Genomic DNA, 16,401 nt, shown 5'->3' with positions numbered 1-16,401 from the left:
GTACAAACTTGAGGGCTAAAAAAATTAATTTCTTTTAAATATGTTTTCATTTGATACTTGTATTTAAAGTTTCGTTATAATAATCAAAATTGAAACTCAATCTCATAAATTTTTTTTTAATGATTCTAGTGGAAAATGGGAAGATGAGGAAGAGAGGGAAATATTGATTCCGGGATTGGGCTGGAAGGTTGGCCGGCCCATTAAAGCGATCGGTTGGAGTCGGTTCACCACATCCATAAAAACCGAAGAGAGAACTCGTAAGAAAGTTTTCGCAGTGCATTTCTCCTCCTCATCTTCAAGCCCTAAAATTTCATATCTGATTTTCTAATTTCACTGCAGAGAGGAAGAAGAAGAAGAAGAAAGGGTTTTGGACATTCGAATTTCGCTACTTTGATTCAGGTCAGTTCATTTCTCTACCTTCCTACGCGTTCTATCTTTTTTCATTTTTCTCCATTTTTCGCAATCTTTATTTTAATCTTTCTTACTGAAATCCTTATAGTCTAATCCACCCAACACTTTGCCGAATTCCGATTTCTGGGCCTTTGAATTCTTAAGAAACGTAAGCCATGGATTTAGAGATTGCCAAAACCCAGGAGGAGAGGAGGAAGATGGAACAGCAGTTGGCTTCTCTCAATTCAGTGACCTTCGATACTGATCTTTATGGTGGGAATGATAAAGCGGGTTATGTGACTTCCATCCCGGTTAATGAGGATGATGAGAATCTTGAATCCTTGGATAACGAGGTTGCTCGGAAGTTGGCATCCTATACAGCCCCGAAGTCTCTGTTAAAGGAGATGCCAAGAGGTGGGGATGAAGATGATGATTTAGGGTTTAAGAAGCCGCAGAGGATTATTGATAGAGAGGATGATTATAGGAAACGTAGATTGAATAGGGTCATATCTCCTGAGCGGCATGATGCGTTTGCTGCGGGTGAGAAGACGCCGGACCCATCTGTGAGGACTTATGCAGAGGTGATGAGAGAGGAGGCGTTAAAGAGGGAGAGGGAGGAGACGTTGAGGGCTATAGCCAAGAAGAAGGAGGAAGAGGAAGCCGCTAAGGCATCTGGAGAGAAACCAAAGGAGTCGGTTGCAGCAGCTGCAGCTCCTCAGAAGAGGAGGAATAGGTGGGATCAATCGCAGGATGATGGTGGAGCAAAAAAGGCAAAGACCTCGGATTGGGATTTGCCCGATACAACACCCGGAAGGTGGGATGCTACACCAGGCCGTGTGGGGGATGCCACTCCTGGTGTGGGGAGAAGGAATAGGTGGGATGAGACTCCAACTCCTGGGAGGTTGGCTGATTTAGATGCGACTCCAGCAGGTGGTGTTACACCGGGTGCAACCCCTGCTGGAATGACTTGGGATGCAACTCCTAAACTTGCTGGAATGGCTACACCAACTCCAAAGAGGCAGCGATCACGATGGGATGAGACCCCGGCAACAATGGGAAGTGCCACTCCTATGCCTGGAGCAACCCCTGCTGCTGCATTTACTCCCGGTGTGACTCCTGTTGGTGGGGTTGAGCTGGCTACCCCAACACCTGGGGCTATCAATTTGCGTGGCCCGATGACCCCTGAGCAGTATAATTTGATGAGGTGGGAGAGAGATATTGAGGAGAGGAACCGCCCATTGACTGATGAAGAACTTGATGCCATGTTTCCTCAAGAGGGATATAAGATTCTGGACCCTCCGGCTTCCTACGTGCCAATTCGAACACCTGCAAGGAAGTTGCTTGCCACACCAACTCCAATGGGAACCCCTCTTTATGCCATCCCAGAGGAGAACCGTGGCCAGCAGTTTGATGTTCCAAAGGAAGCACCTGGCGGCTTGCCATTCATGAAGCCTGAGGATTACCAATACTTTGGGGCATTGTTGAATGAGGAAGATGAGGAGGAATTGTCTCCAGAAGAACAGAAAGAGCGGAAGATTATGAAGCTCTTGCTCAAGGTTAAGAATGGAACACCTCCTCAGAGGAAAACAGCTTTAAGGCAGCTTACTGATAAAGCTCGTGAGTTCGGTGCAGGCCCATTGTTCAACCGCATTCTGCCACTCCTTATGCAGCCTACTCTGGAGGACCAGGAGAGGCATCTTCTGGTTAAGGTTATTGACAGAGTGCTTTATAAATTGGATGAATTGGTTCGTCCCTATGTGCACAAAATTCTTGTTGTGATTGAACCGTTGTTGATTGATGAAGATTACTATGCACGTGTAGAAGGTAGAGAAATTATATCCAATCTTAGTAAAGCAGCTGGTTTGGCTACTATGATTGCTGCAATGCGTCCAGATATTGACAACATTGATGAGTATGTTAGGAATACCACTGCGAGGGCTTTTAGTGTTGTTGCTTCTGCCCTTGGAATTCCTGCCCTTCTTCCATTTCTGAAAGCTGTGTGTCAGAGTAAAAAATCATGGCAAGCAAGGCATACTGGAATAAAAATTGTTCAGCAGATTGCTATTCTCATTGGTTGTGCTGTTCTACCACATCTTAGGTCTCTTGTAGAGATCATAGAACATGGTCTAAATGATGAGAACCAGAAGGTGAGGACAATTACCGCTTTGTCTTTAGCTGCGCTTGCTGAGGCTGCAGCCCCATATGGTATTGAAAGCTTTGATTCAGTCTTGAAGCCACTGTGGAAGGGTATTAGATCGCACCGTGGTAAGGTGTTGGCTGCTTTCCTAAAGGCAATTGGTTTTATTATTCCTTTGATGGATGCACTGTATGCCTGCTACTATACAAAGGAAGTGATGTACATTCTGATTCGAGAGTTCCAGTCACCCGATGAAGAAATGAAGAAAATTGTTCTTAAAGTGGTTAAGCAGTGTGTGAGCACTGAGGGAGTAGAGGCTGATTATATCCGTAATGATATTCTCCCTGAATTCTTTAGGAACTTCTGGGTTCGTAGAATGGCTTTAGATCGAAGAAATTACAAGCAACTTGTGGACACAACTGTTGAGATAGCAAATAAAGTAGGTGTTGCTGATATCGTCGGTAGAGTTGTTGAAGATCTCAAGGATGAAAGTGAACCTTATAGAAGAATGGTTATGGAAACAATAGAGAAGGTTGTTGCAAACCTTGGTGCATCTGATATTGATGCTAGATTAGAAGAGCTATTGATTGATGGGATTCTTTATGCCTTCCAAGAGCAGACCAGCGATGATGCTAACGTGATGCTTAATGGGTTTGGTGCAGTTGTCAATTCTCTTGGGCAGAGAGTAAAACCGTATCTTCCTCAGATTTGTGGTACCATAAAGTGGCGATTGAATAACAAGAGTGCGAAGGTGAGACAGCAAGCAGCAGATCTTATTTCAAGGATTGCAGTTGTTATGAAGCAGTGCCAAGAGGAACAGCTCATGGGCCATCTTGGCGTTGTCTTGTATGAATATTTGGGAGAAGAATACCCAGAAGTTCTTGGTTCAATTTTGGGAGCTCTCAAGGCTATAGTTAATGTTATTGGTATGACAAAGATGACGCCTCCAATCAAGGATTTGCTTCCTAGATTAACACCAATTTTGAAGAACAGACATGAGAAAGTGCAAGAGAACTGCATTGATCTTGTTGGTCGTATAGCTGATCGTGGTGCTGAATTTGTCCCAGCAAGAGAATGGATGAGGATCTGCTTTGAGTTGCTTGAGATGCTCAAAGCTCACAAGAAGGGTATCCGTCGAGCTACAGTGAACACTTTCGGGTATATTGCAAAAGCCATTGGGCCGCAAGATGTCTTGGCAACTTTGTTGAATAATCTAAAAGTGCAGGAGCGTCAGAATCGTGTTTGCACCACTGTTGCCATTGCAATAGTTGCAGAAACCTGTTCGCCATTCACCGTTCTACCCGCTCTAATGAACGAGTATCGTGTGCCAGAGCTTAATGTGCAAAATGGGGTGTTGAAGTCTCTTTCTTTCCTTTTCGAGTACATTGGTGAGATGGGAAAGGATTATATATATGCTGTGACGCCATTGCTTGAGGATGCTCTTATGGACCGAGACTTGGTCCACAGACAGACTGCAGCCTCTGCTGTGAAACATATGGCTCTAGGGGTGGCCGGTTTAGGTTGTGAGGATGCCTTAGTCCACTTGCTGAACTATGTATGGCCAAACATATTTGAAACCTCACCACACGTCATAAACGCTGTGATGGAAGCCATCGAAGGAATGAGGGTAGCATTGGGCGCAGCCGTTGTGCTGAATTACTGCCTGCAGGGGCTTTTCCACCCAGCTCGGAAAGTTCGAGAAGTATACTGGAAAATTTACAACTCACTGTACATTGGAGCTCAGGATGCTCTTGTTGCATCTTATCCAGCATTAGAGGATGGAGAAAATAATGTGTACAGCCGACCGGAACTGGTGATGTTTATCTGAAGTTCTTCAATTTGTTGCAAATGAGGGGGATATGATGATAGGCCTATGAATCTTGTTGAAGAGTATTGTATTGAATTAGTTTATCGTTTTGGGTTCTTAGCTCTTTCTTCCCAGAAGGATTTCCAATAGTAAGTGTTGCCATTGCCAATGTGATATTAATACAGTTATGAACCGATCACTTTGCTTATTCTAACTACTTAACCAACATGGGCTGGTTTTTTGCTCTCTTGTATTTGTGTATTTTAGATTAATGATGTCATTAATTAGCAGGATTTGCATTATTATTATTATCTGTTCTTCGAGTTCAACAGTATTTCAACTTAATTTGTTATAACGAGTATGAGAAACCACATCTCAAAATGAATGAAAGTTTTATCATCTATGATTTAATTGGATATCGACTCATTTTTGTCTAATTATTGCAAATTATGATTGTTATTGGTTCCGTAAGCTGAGTTTTTATAACTGGTTTAATTTGCTTGGTGAAAATATTAACTACTTTTTTAACTTAATAACTTTGAGCTTGTTTGGTTAGCATCAACAAATATGAATCTTGAATTTAAAATTGTTAAGTGCTGATTTATATTAAATAAAGATAAAAAAACTTTTTAGAAATATCATGTCATATTATTAACTCATTTCACTTTTTTTTTATAAATAAATGATGTATTATAAGTTGATAATATTACAAAATAGAAATTATACAATTTTTTTTAACATAAGACATACTTAATAGTAGTTTATTGTCGGCTAATATTTAGTTTAGTAATTACAATTAATTTTATGATTTATAAATTGATTCTAATTTCTGAATCTATTACCAAACATATATTTGAAAAACATGTAATATAATTATTTTCAAATTTATGTTTTTAGATTTCCAATCAAATAGACCTAATTCATGTTATTGACACTAACCACATTTCACATGATATTAGTTGAATTTCACTTTACAATTGTTAGACTACATAACAATAATAATAATAACAACAAAGGAAGAAATAAGTTTAATTTTTAAAAACTAAAAAGAAAAAAGAAAATTGTTATCCAACGGGACTTAAATATTTTACCGTCTACAACTCAAAGACTAATGTGTTTTTAATACAAAATCACGATGAATGTAGGCTCCAAACCTAGTTTTGGATGAAGATATAACTGAACTTGTTAAGTCGCCCTTAGATTTGCGAGTAAATTATTAATTTTACAAAAGACATGGACCAACATTTATTTAAACTAAAAATAATCTAGAAATTACTGTAAAAATTAGATTAAATTATAAATTTAGTCGGTGATCCTTAAAAAGTATCTGTTTGTTTATGAAAGAACTTAAAATTTTAATTTTGTTTTAAAAAAAAATACGGATCTACAGAAACAATATTAAAATTTTAGAATTTTATTAGACCTCAAATTTAATTTTATATCTAATAAAATAATTAAATTTTCAAAATTTTAAATTTGAATGAGACCATATTAGACAAGAAGTTTAAATTTTAGGAACTTATTAATATTTTTTAAAGTTTAAAGATCAAATAGATAAAGATAAAAAAAAAAAAAAAAAAAAAAAAAAAAAAGTTAAATATCATTTTGATTCCTGTACTTTGAAGTTTATTTAATTTTAGTCACCATACTTTCAAAAAGATTTTAAATTTAGTCGGTTAAAGTAAACTTTTACTGAAATTAATTAAATAATAGTAATAAATTTCATCTAAGTGAATATGTTTTCAGAATTTATAGTATAAATACTAATAGATAACAATAACTTTTTTTTTAAATAAAAAATAAACTAATAACGGATATTCAATTTAAGATTTACTAAAATTTAATAAACTTCAGAGTATATAGACCGAATATCATTTTAACAAAAAAATCAAAATAAAAATTATTAAACTTGTAATTTAACCTAAAATTAGTCAAAATGAACATAGCTTAACAATAAAATATGTATTAGTCAACATTTGCATTATGTACTTATACAATCAACTTCATGGTCGATCTCTTCCCCACCATATTGTCAAAATAATAATAATAACAAATAAAATATGTATTTTAAAAAAATCATTGATAGAAAAATTATCAAACTGTTCACAAAAATAGCAAAATAAAAAACACTATCACTATCTATTAGTGATATTGGACTTCAATCAATTTCTATCTCAAATAGACACGGATAAACTTCTATCAATTTCTATAAAAAAAAAAAAATATATTAAAATTTTGTTGGGTTGTGTAACTAGTTTCCTTATTTTATTATTATTATTATTTTTTAAATCCCCTTAAAAAAACTTAGAAATAAAACCTAAATATATTTAAAAAAAAAATAAATAAGGAGAAAATGTGTAAAATATACGAGCCGGTTTGAACCCGAAGTTACTGCAACTCCCTTTGAGAGAAAGGGGAGAGAGAGAGAAGAGAGACGAAGGGGCGGTGCGACGGAGGAGGAGGAGAAGCCATGGAGCACGACGACGTCGACATGATTGGCTCCGACACCAACGACGCTGTGGTTCATTTCCTTTCTTTCACTTTCAATTCCATTCTTTATAAATCATCTTCTTGTTTTTTCTTGTTCTGAAAACCCTAATTTCTCTCTTTCCTCCTCCTGTCTCCCCCCTTCCTATCGTCTTTCAGGAGTTAGACGACATGAAGAAGCGGTTGAAAGACATGGAAGACGAAGCTGCTGCTTTACGTGAGATGCAGGCCAAGGTCGAGAAGGAAATGAGTTCTGTACAAGGTTGTTTTATTGTTGCTCTTCTTCGCTTTTCCGAATTACTTTTTTCTTTTTCTACAATGTCCTTCAGATATTGAGGCTCTAGGAAATCTCTTTGTTTTGTTACTATTTATGATTGTCTTTCTTCGATCTTATTTGGTGAAATACTGAATTTCTAAGTTGAGTTTTGTGCTGGAGTTGCTATTTGTTGGATTCTTGAATGTCGTCTTTTGATGTAATCTACGTTGAAAATGTTTACATTTTGAAAGAAGCGCATTTGGATCTCATGCAGAAAACTGGAGCTTGTATTTGAATTTCTTATTGTTGCAATTTATTAACTCTGAATGACTGAATTCTTGGAGACTATTCATTCTCATCTTGATCGACAAAAAGTGGTAGTTTGAATTAGGAGAAGTCTACTAGTTGCTATTGTACTGCCTTTTGTTGCTTGATGAAAAGAATACCAACTTTAAAATTGAGATGAGAACCTTAGTCGTGTGTCAATTATGAAGACTTCATTCTTTTCTGATTATCCTGTACACGTTTTTATTCTAAATACATCTTTCGTACAAAAGAAGTTCTATCAGTCTGTATTTAACCACGTTTTGTACTACCAGATCCTGCAAGTGCTGCTGCAAGTCAAGCAAATAGGGAGGAAGTGGATTCACGGTCAGTGTTTGTTGGCAATGTACGATCTCTTTATCCTTGACCGAGATTTTTTTTCCCCATATTTATCCAGTTGCTTGCTTTGGTCACACAATTAGCTGAACTTTGATTTATTGGGTGAAATGACTCTCTCTGTTTGTGTTAAATTCTTGAACAATATCAGTTCTGTTGTTGTCAGAGATTTGGCTTACCTGAAGAAGGCTATATGTTTCAATTTAATGAAAAACTAACTGATTATTATTTTTGTCAATATATGACAATGAAAGGAGTCTTTTGTTTTTTGTTTTTATTTTTTTCGTGCTTTGTTGGTATAGAGGGCTGAATTCCAATTCTCGTACTTTCTTTAGTAAAATCAATTTTTGTCCGGTTAATTTTCAATTGGTGATTAGAATGCAACCATCACTTTATCAATCTCTAATAGCTTGTGGGGGGAAATACGTGGAGTAGCATTAATTTAGACCTTTTCCCATTTTCTTAGTTCCATTGTTTGAAATAACTTCTGCATTATGGCCTAACTGTTGTGCTACTACCTCCTATTTTCACTAGATTTGTTATTTCTATTTAAGCCTTTCATTATGAAGGGAACAATGACTGGCTCCTCTTTAGCTATCTCTTTTATTAATCTTCAGCCTTTTCTTTTGCTCCATGAATTTGGTATGAAGAACGGGGCAATCTTATTGATGTATTTAACAACCTTTCTATATTAATTGGATTGGAGTTATTAATAATTGGAGGTACATGGGCACCACTTACTGAAGAGCTGTATTCTTCGTTATACAATAGAAAGAGCTTTCTGAGCATGATTTTCTTTGAGGGTTCATTTATTAGTTCTTGACATAGATTAGGATTGCACTAACTTTCATTGCTCACGTCGTCATAAAGGTTCATTAAATTTCAGTTAGCTATGATTTGTTCCTTTTGGTACATATCATCATGTCTTGGGAAGAGGTTGGATCGTGCTTTTCATTTTGAGAATGTTGCAGTGATTGGTTGCTAGGAGATATTAGGAGGGATCATTTTATTATTCTATATTGTTCTGCCTTTTAAGAACTTTGAAATCTATAAATAACTATTAGGAATAATTTCACGATAGATTATTCTGTACAATGCAGATGGTTATTTTTAAAATTTTATATGATCCATTTCTGCGCTGTGCTTGAAATTTTAGTATATGTTGGTGTTTCTAGCCTGATTTGACTCCCGTGTTTGACTGGAATTACAGGTTTTCTGATTACCTATTGCTGAAGTCGGATATTCTCTGATATGTTATAAAGATAGCTATCTAGTATATAAAAAAAGTGTCTTATCCCAAAAGAAAGAACAGATAAAAAAAATGTGATAAAATCAAGAAGGATAAGGTGTATAATTTTCAAGGGGGTAATAGTTTTAGTTGAATTTTTGAAAAGAGTTATGGAAGAGAATTGTTGAGATGAGTTAACAAGAAGAGAAAATATACCTAAATGTCTTGTAGTTCATGCCCTGGGTGGGCAGAGTTAGTCAATCTAACATGTCTCAAATTTGGGGCCATGTGGGTTATGTGGAAAAGGAGTTATTAAAAAAAGGGGAGAGGGGGGAAAAAGAGGAAAAACTCACCAGCACATAAAAGGGTATGTGTGACTATGTATAAGGTCAGCAGAAGTTTTACTGGTTTGCTTGATTGAACTGGAATGATGGAGAGGGCTTGACAAGTTTTGAAGGGAAGTAATGTGCATTCACAACTGAGGGCTAGCTGTGGCGCTGAGGTATGTTATTGTCTTGTGTTGAAGCCAGCATTTGTGACCACTGTTCAAGGATTGTTTAAGCGATTTACAATCTGTGGTGAGAGACCTCCAAATATCTCTGATTTTCTTGTCTCTTCTTCCCTAATCCATCGAGGAAAGGAAAAAGACATAATTAGGGAAGCTTTTATGTTTCTATTTCTACTTGTGGGGAATATTCATTTTTTACCTTCGTAAATAGCCCACAGAGTCAATTTTAACTATAGTTTTAGATTCATCAAATTAAACTCCAGGTTTATATAGGTTATAAAATTAATACCCTCCTTGATATAAGTTGGAAAAATGTTATATGACTAACTGATAAATTATTCAAAATCTAACCAACCAACCCAAAGTACTGCTAAGAAAAACCCCGAACATCACCCAATGAAAAGGCATCCCTGCTTAACTGCAAGTAGAAATAGTCTTTTTCACCAATCACAACACCCCCACACTTAACCTCAAATCTTATAAAAAAAATTAAAAATAGAATCAAAACCAAAATGACCGACCTGAGGGTTTTAATTTGAACTTCTATTCAGATTCAGTTGGATGAAACTAAAATTTAGTAATTAAATTTGACTCATTCAGCAAAGTACCTGGGTAAAATCGTTTCTGTTGTTTAGTAGGAGCAATCAAATGTCTATCCTTTCCATGGCCATGGGTCACAAAAACTATTAGTCATCTAGGTCTCTTACAAGAGTACAAATATGAAGAAATTAGAGTTGCATGGTGGTTCCTTGTCTTCTCATGAATGGGTGTCCGTATTTGGAATTAGAAGGGGGACCTATTATTGTGAACAATTGGGACATGACCTTTTCCTTAATTATTTCTTTTTCCAGTTTGTTACAGGGTGATGTACTATGACTATTACACACTGATTATGAAAATGTGTGCCTCATTTTATTGATTAAAAATATTTGTGAGATTTGCATTCTACTGATATTGATATAGTATAAGTTAACTTATAGAGATGGACTATGCAAACCCTATTTTATTGGGTTTTTGTGGTATGACAAATGCTTTGAGCTGCACTTGGAACAGGTTGACTACTCATGTACACCAGAAGAAGTACAGCAACATTTCCAGTCATGTGGGACTGTAAACAGAATCACTATCCGCACTGATAAGTTCGGGCAGCCGAAGGGTTATGCGTATGTTGAATTCGTTGAGCCAGAAGCTGTCCAAGAGGCTCTCCTTCTGAATGAATCAGAACTGCATGGTCGACAGCTTAAGGTTAACATAATCTTTATATATTACTTGATTAGTGTGTGTTTAAGATTCTTTTACTGAATTATGCACATTTATTGGGAAAAATTGAATATTAAAGTATGGTGCAGGTTACTGCTAAGAGGACAAACATACCTGGGATGAAGCAGTATCGTCCTCGCCGATCCAATCCATTTATGGGTGCTCGATCCAGGAGCCCATATGTTGCTCCTTATTTCTTCTCACCATATGGATACGGGTACGATTGGTGAAATAAAAATTTCCGATGCAATCCGCTTGAATCTCTTGCTCTCATCCTAGTCATTTAGCATAGTTCTATCTATTGCAGGAAAGTCCCGAGGTTCAGAATGCCAACACGATACGGCCCCTACTATTGAATGTTAATTTTGTTTTTGGGCATTGTTGAATTAGAGATATCGCACTTAAATGTGTGTGCATGCCCTTTTTCTTTTTTTTTTAATGATGGAAATTGATGTTTGGATATAATTTTAAGAGATACTTTCTGTTTAAAAAGAAATGGAGTGTGAGCAAGCACGATGCAGGTTCGATCACTTTGAGCTCTACCATTCGCAGCATCACTGCGTATAGAAGAAAGCAGCTTCTCTGGACTTTGCTTCTGGTAAGTTTTCAAGATCTGAGTATTCATTTTCGGAATTGTGCATGTTGTTCGAAGCTAAAAATGGAATCCAATACATACTTGGTATTAAACCGTTAATATATTTAGTGCTTGCTATTTTGATTTGATTCTGTGCATGGGTTTATTTATTTGGCTTTGCTTGCCCCCATTTGCTCCGTCAGTAGTTGTATATAAGTTTTGCTTTCAAGAACAATAATCATCCACCAAAGTCTCATACTTTTGCATCGGTTGTTTTCTCTGTGTATCATTCTAAGGTTTTAATCTGTTTTCCTTCCCTCTTTTGTTATGTATAATATTTATTTATATTATTATTTTTTCTTTTATAATTTATTAAAAAAAAAAAAAAAAAAACACTTTGGATTGTCATTGAAGGTTGGGGCCAAAAAAAGATCCTGGCTTTTGGGTTTTTTCATTTAACTTCAAATTCTTCACTCTATATGCTGGTCTTCCTAAATGTTGAATGTCTATGGGTTTTGTTTCTGTATTTTAGCTATGGCAGCTATTTTTTGTTCTTTTTGTGGCAAATTAATTTCTGTACATTCAACATGAAATCTCGAAAAATAATGTTCATGTTGAATGTAAAGACTTCTTTTGAGATTTTTTTCTCTTGCTTTCTTTTATTATTATTATTCTTATTATTATTATTAGTGAATATGAGAGATTCAATTGAGTCTTTAAGAAATTCAATAGATGAATCTCAGACTTACATAGGGGCTGTTTGTTTTGCTAGAATGAAATGGGTTTGGAATGAAATGTAATCTAAAATTCACGTTTGGATTGAGCGTTTTGGCCTGATTTGTAATATCATTTCATCCTCTCAGTTTTCAACTCAACTTTCTTTTCCACTGTATTCATGTTTCGCGATTTCAATTTTGTTTCGTCCTCATCATCTCGTGTTTCAACATTCCTCTGATTTTTTGTAATAATTTGATCTCTCTCAAACAGTCCCATAAAGCACATGACATACAATCAGTTTTAAAGTTTTAGTTCTGATAAAGTATCATGTAAGTACAAATTGTAAAATATTTACCGCTATATGATAAAAATGGTAAACAACCATTTGGTTTTTAGCTTTTGAAAATCAATCTCTTTTATATATTATTATATAATTTAATTAATTTTCCTGATTTGTTATATGCTTTTTAGAAATATTTTCCAAAATCTAAACCAAGTTTTAGAAACTAAAAAGAATAAAGCCTTCATGTTTGTTTTTTAAATTTAGCTGAGTACGTAAACGATTCCTCAAGAAACATAAAACTAATGTGTTATAAACATACATAATTTCTTTGAAACCAAGTATTTATTAAAACTAGTGTTGTATCACCTTATGAAATAATAAAATAGTTGATCTACTCAAAATTCTCTATTCCCAATATTTGCAAATGGAGAGAAACTTAGTATCATTATACTTATTTTAATGTCCCTAACTTTTTCAAAAGCTGACACGGATAAAAAAGAGAGATTAAAATCATTGGCCACATGTTTGTTTTTGCACCCATCTTTTAAATGCTTTGTGCCCACCAAATTAAAAAACAATGATTCCATAAGATCCTTATCCCATATTTAATGATTACCTTAAAATCAGATATATACCCCTTTCTTTTTTTCATCCCTCATATGTCAAATTCCTTCCTCTCTTGTCCCATCATTACCTTGCTTTATTCCCATTACCAAACACTCCTAAATTCTCCCCACTTTGGATTAAAAAAAAAAAAAAAAAAAACATTAGCTTCTTTCCCTTGCTTTTAAATCTTTTTTTTTTTTCTTTTCTTTAAATAAAGTTTTACATTATTTATGTTTCTCCATTTTTTCAAATACGAATTTACACATCACCACCCAAACGACGTTTCATCCATCTCCCCAACCATACGGCAGCCAAACTCGTTTTCGTGGATCACATTTCTACTCATTATATTATATCTACAAAGCAAAAAACAAGAACACAGGAAAAGCCTCCACTGCCACGTGTCGTCCACGTCAGCCACGTCACACCAAGGTCTTACACGTAGACGTCTGAGGGTCCCACATCGCCGGAAGAAGAAACTTCCTTCCATTAATGCCATGAGCATTGAAACTGGCTCCGGTGACCTTATCAACTAGAACTTGACCCGGGTAACCCGGATAGGCTCCGGACCCGAATAACCCGGTGCAGGCCGAAACCGCTTCCAGCGGCGCTGTCGGTGGACCCTGAAAGTACCCGTCGTTGAAAGGATTCGTCACAGTTCCTGCAAGAACAGTGGCTAAATTGATGATCATTCCGTCAACACCAACGTCACCGTTAGGGGCGATCAACGGCGGCGTCTGAGGGCCGTAAATAGGCTGATGAAACGGCCAAGCACAGTACCCAGGGCACTGAGATTCAGAGTTTCCAACCCACACATATGCCGTTCTTGCCTTGCTCCGACCCACCGGAACCGACCCATGAGTCCCGCACCGGCTCCGGCAGAATCCATCTACGGCAACGTCCTTCGCCGTGAGCACCAAGTTCACTGAATTCAACTGATTGACCTTCCTCGCCAAAGCCTTGAGATGCAGGTCCTTCAGATTTTTCCCCAAAGTGTAAGACTCGTGAAGAATCTGCTTCCCGACGACGAGATTCGACGACCCGCCTTTATATTTCTCCGTCGTCTTCCACCAAAGAGTCGCCGACGGTGCCGGAGCTCCGGAATAGCTTAAAGATTGAATGAAATCCACGATTACAGAGCGCTGTGAGGATGTGAATTGGCCGTACCAAATCAAGTTGACGGTGATATTCCCTTTCAAAAGAGCACCCTTGTGGTACTCAAGTACTAAAGGCTGTTGCTGGACGAGCGCCGCCAGTTTCCGGCCGAGACCATGCTCAGGAGCGGTAGCAGAGGAGGAGAAGAAAAACAGAGTGAAACAGAGAGTGGCGAGATGGTAAATAGAAGCCATGAGTAAAGGGGCAAAGTTGGAAAAGGACGACAGATTTTGGAATTTTGAATTTTGGAAGAATGAAATGGGTATTCGTATTTATAGTGAGAGGCAATTGGATATGAACAAAGGAGACAGCTGTATGAGGAACACATGCGTCACCGTCAAGTAGACACGTGGCTGGTTGTTATTGGCTCGTGAGGTTAGTCAAAAAGAAGTTGCCAGGCTGTGACGGGGAGAACTTGGAGGACGTTTTGTGGAACGCGTGACTGGAGATTTTCTAGTCACATGCGCGTGACTATCACGTGCCTTCTGACTTGGTTACGGAATCTGACGTGGCGATATATGATCCCTCCACTGCCCTCGTGTCCCTCTTAATTCGTCCACGTGGCTCCTTCTCTTACTTTCATTTCCTTTACATTTCCTTTTTATATTTCTTCTCTCCTTTTACTTTGCTTATTCCTTAGTATAATTCTTAAAATTTTCGAGTTATGTATATTTTTTTAGACATAAATTCATAAGATCCAACCCAACGAGCCAACGTCCAATCATCACTCGCTCTCGAGGATGAGGGATAAAGCATAGGGAGAAAAGAACTCTCTCTAAAAATAAGAAGATCCAGAAGATGTAAAAGCAGTTCGATTATAGACAATTTTGTTCTCCCAGGAGAATAAAATTAATAAAGTTATATTTATTGCGTATATATTAAATGTTCAATTATATATAAAATTGGTTTGTGAGATTTAAATGTCTATTAAACATACAATTGTACTATACATAATTTTAACATTCATAACTTAATTTAAAAATAAATTAATTAAAAACATGTCATGAAAAATTTAAAGGTTTGGATTAATTTAAGAAAAAAAATAAATTTTCAAAAAATTCATTTTTATTTTAATATTTTTTAATAAAATTGATTAAAATATACTTAAAATCTATTTTGAGTGGTTATCAAACACTCCAAATTCTTCTAAAAAACTTATTTTTAAAATTAAATACCTAAAAATATATTCTAAACCACGTTAAATCTAACTTACATAATTATTTTTTTTTTTAAAAAAAAAAAAAAAAAAAAAGCTAAGATCTTATCTATGCCATCTGTTGTTTATTCATCCCGCCATGTGTAGTTCTAAAATATGCCATGTAAGCATATTAATACACATTAATAGTTTTATTCAAAGTAAAGAAAAGCTAATTTTGAAATTTAAAAAACAAACTTGAACGTTACCTTTTACATAAAAAATACCACTAATTTCTGAAAAGTTATAATAATAATAATAGAAATCTATTAAAATGTAAGATGAAAATTTAGATTGGAAACTAATATAACTATGTTCGAATCTCATTTATTAAGACATCATCGCATCATTTTAGATCTCCGTTTTCATAAGATATTCAAAGTGATTGAGGTTGAAAAAAATAGGTTTGACATATTTATAGAACGTCGAGATGGTATTACAACGTTATTTGAAATATTGATATTTTTTTAAATAGTTTCCAAAACTCAATGTAACTTTAAAATAAACATTTGAGAAAACAAATAATTGAGTAGGACAAGGGAAGGAGATTAACATGAAATTTAAAATTTGAAAATGAAAAAAGAAAAAAAAAAAAAAAAAAAAGTGGAATAAGTACAAAAATGGAGATATTAAAGTAAAATAAATAAAAAAATAAATAAACCATGGGGTTAAGGGCAAGAGGGGTAGCCTATAAGGGACGACCATACGGGCAGAGGACCCTATAATTGGATGACATCACCTACACTACATAATATTTTTTAAAATGTTTTAGGATAAATATTAATTTATATCTGATTTCTTTTTTATATCAACTTAAATTAAAAACATAATTGGATTGAAATGTAAGTCCATATTTGAGGGTTATTTTTAGAAATTACATATATTGGGAGCACAAAAATCAAGAGAAGTTTAGGGTTTGATAAGGTACGGACACTGACACTGCACTGAAAAGGATTAGTTTTATTAATTTTAAGTCACGCGTGAAACGCAGCAGCTTACAGCGACCGCCCTTTTCTCTCTTTATTTTATTTTATTTTTTCGTTTTCTTTATTTCTTTATTTTTATTTTTTTACTTTTTGTCTTATTGTGGTGTCCCTTAGCCTTTAGGGTACCCTTCCCTACGGACGTCAGAACCTTC

The 16,401-nt window shown here is 35.8% G+C and overlaps 3 protein-coding genes across 3 annotated transcripts; 2 read left to right on the top strand and 1 right to left on the bottom strand.

Annotated features, from left to right (window-relative positions):
* Positions 1–241: 241 nt before the first annotated feature.
* Positions 242–4,639, top strand: LOC120069583 (splicing factor 3B subunit 1). Its single transcript, XM_039021374.1, has 2 exons — positions 242–399; positions 500–4,639. The coding sequence occupies exon 2, from the start codon at positions 567–569 to the stop codon at positions 4,353–4,355; it is 3,789 nt and encodes a 1,262-aa protein (XP_038877302.1). The 5' UTR covers positions 242–399; positions 500–566; the 3' UTR covers positions 4,356–4,639.
* Positions 4,640–6,693: 2,054 nt separating this feature from the next.
* LOC120069585 (polyadenylate-binding protein 2-like) lies at positions 6,694–11,454 on the top strand. Its single transcript, XM_039021376.1, has 6 exons — positions 6,694–6,855; positions 6,981–7,083; positions 7,677–7,747; positions 10,527–10,718; positions 10,823–10,950; positions 11,041–11,454. Exons 1-6 carry the CDS (start codon positions 6,805–6,807, stop codon positions 11,087–11,089), a joined length of 594 nt encoding a protein of 197 aa, XP_038877304.1. The 5' UTR covers positions 6,694–6,804; the 3' UTR covers positions 11,090–11,454.
* Positions 11,455–12,738: 1,284 nt separating this feature from the next.
* Positions 12,739–14,332, bottom strand: LOC120069584 (protein EXORDIUM-like 2). The gene has a single exon (XM_039021375.1). The coding sequence runs from the start codon at positions 14,260–14,262 to the stop codon at positions 13,336–13,338; it is 927 nt and encodes a 308-aa protein (XP_038877303.1). The 5' UTR covers positions 14,263–14,332; the 3' UTR covers positions 12,739–13,335.
* Positions 14,333–16,401: the final 2,069 nt, after the last annotated feature.

This window comes from Benincasa hispida, unplaced genomic scaffold (genome assembly GCF_009727055.1).
Source record: "Benincasa hispida cultivar B227 unplaced genomic scaffold, ASM972705v1 Contig50_2, whole genome shotgun sequence".
NCBI classification, from domain to species: domain Eukaryota; kingdom Viridiplantae; phylum Streptophyta; class Magnoliopsida; order Cucurbitales; family Cucurbitaceae; genus Benincasa; species Benincasa hispida.
The sequence above is the reverse complement of the archived record's forward strand: the minus strand, read 5'-3'. Positions and strand labels throughout refer to the sequence as shown.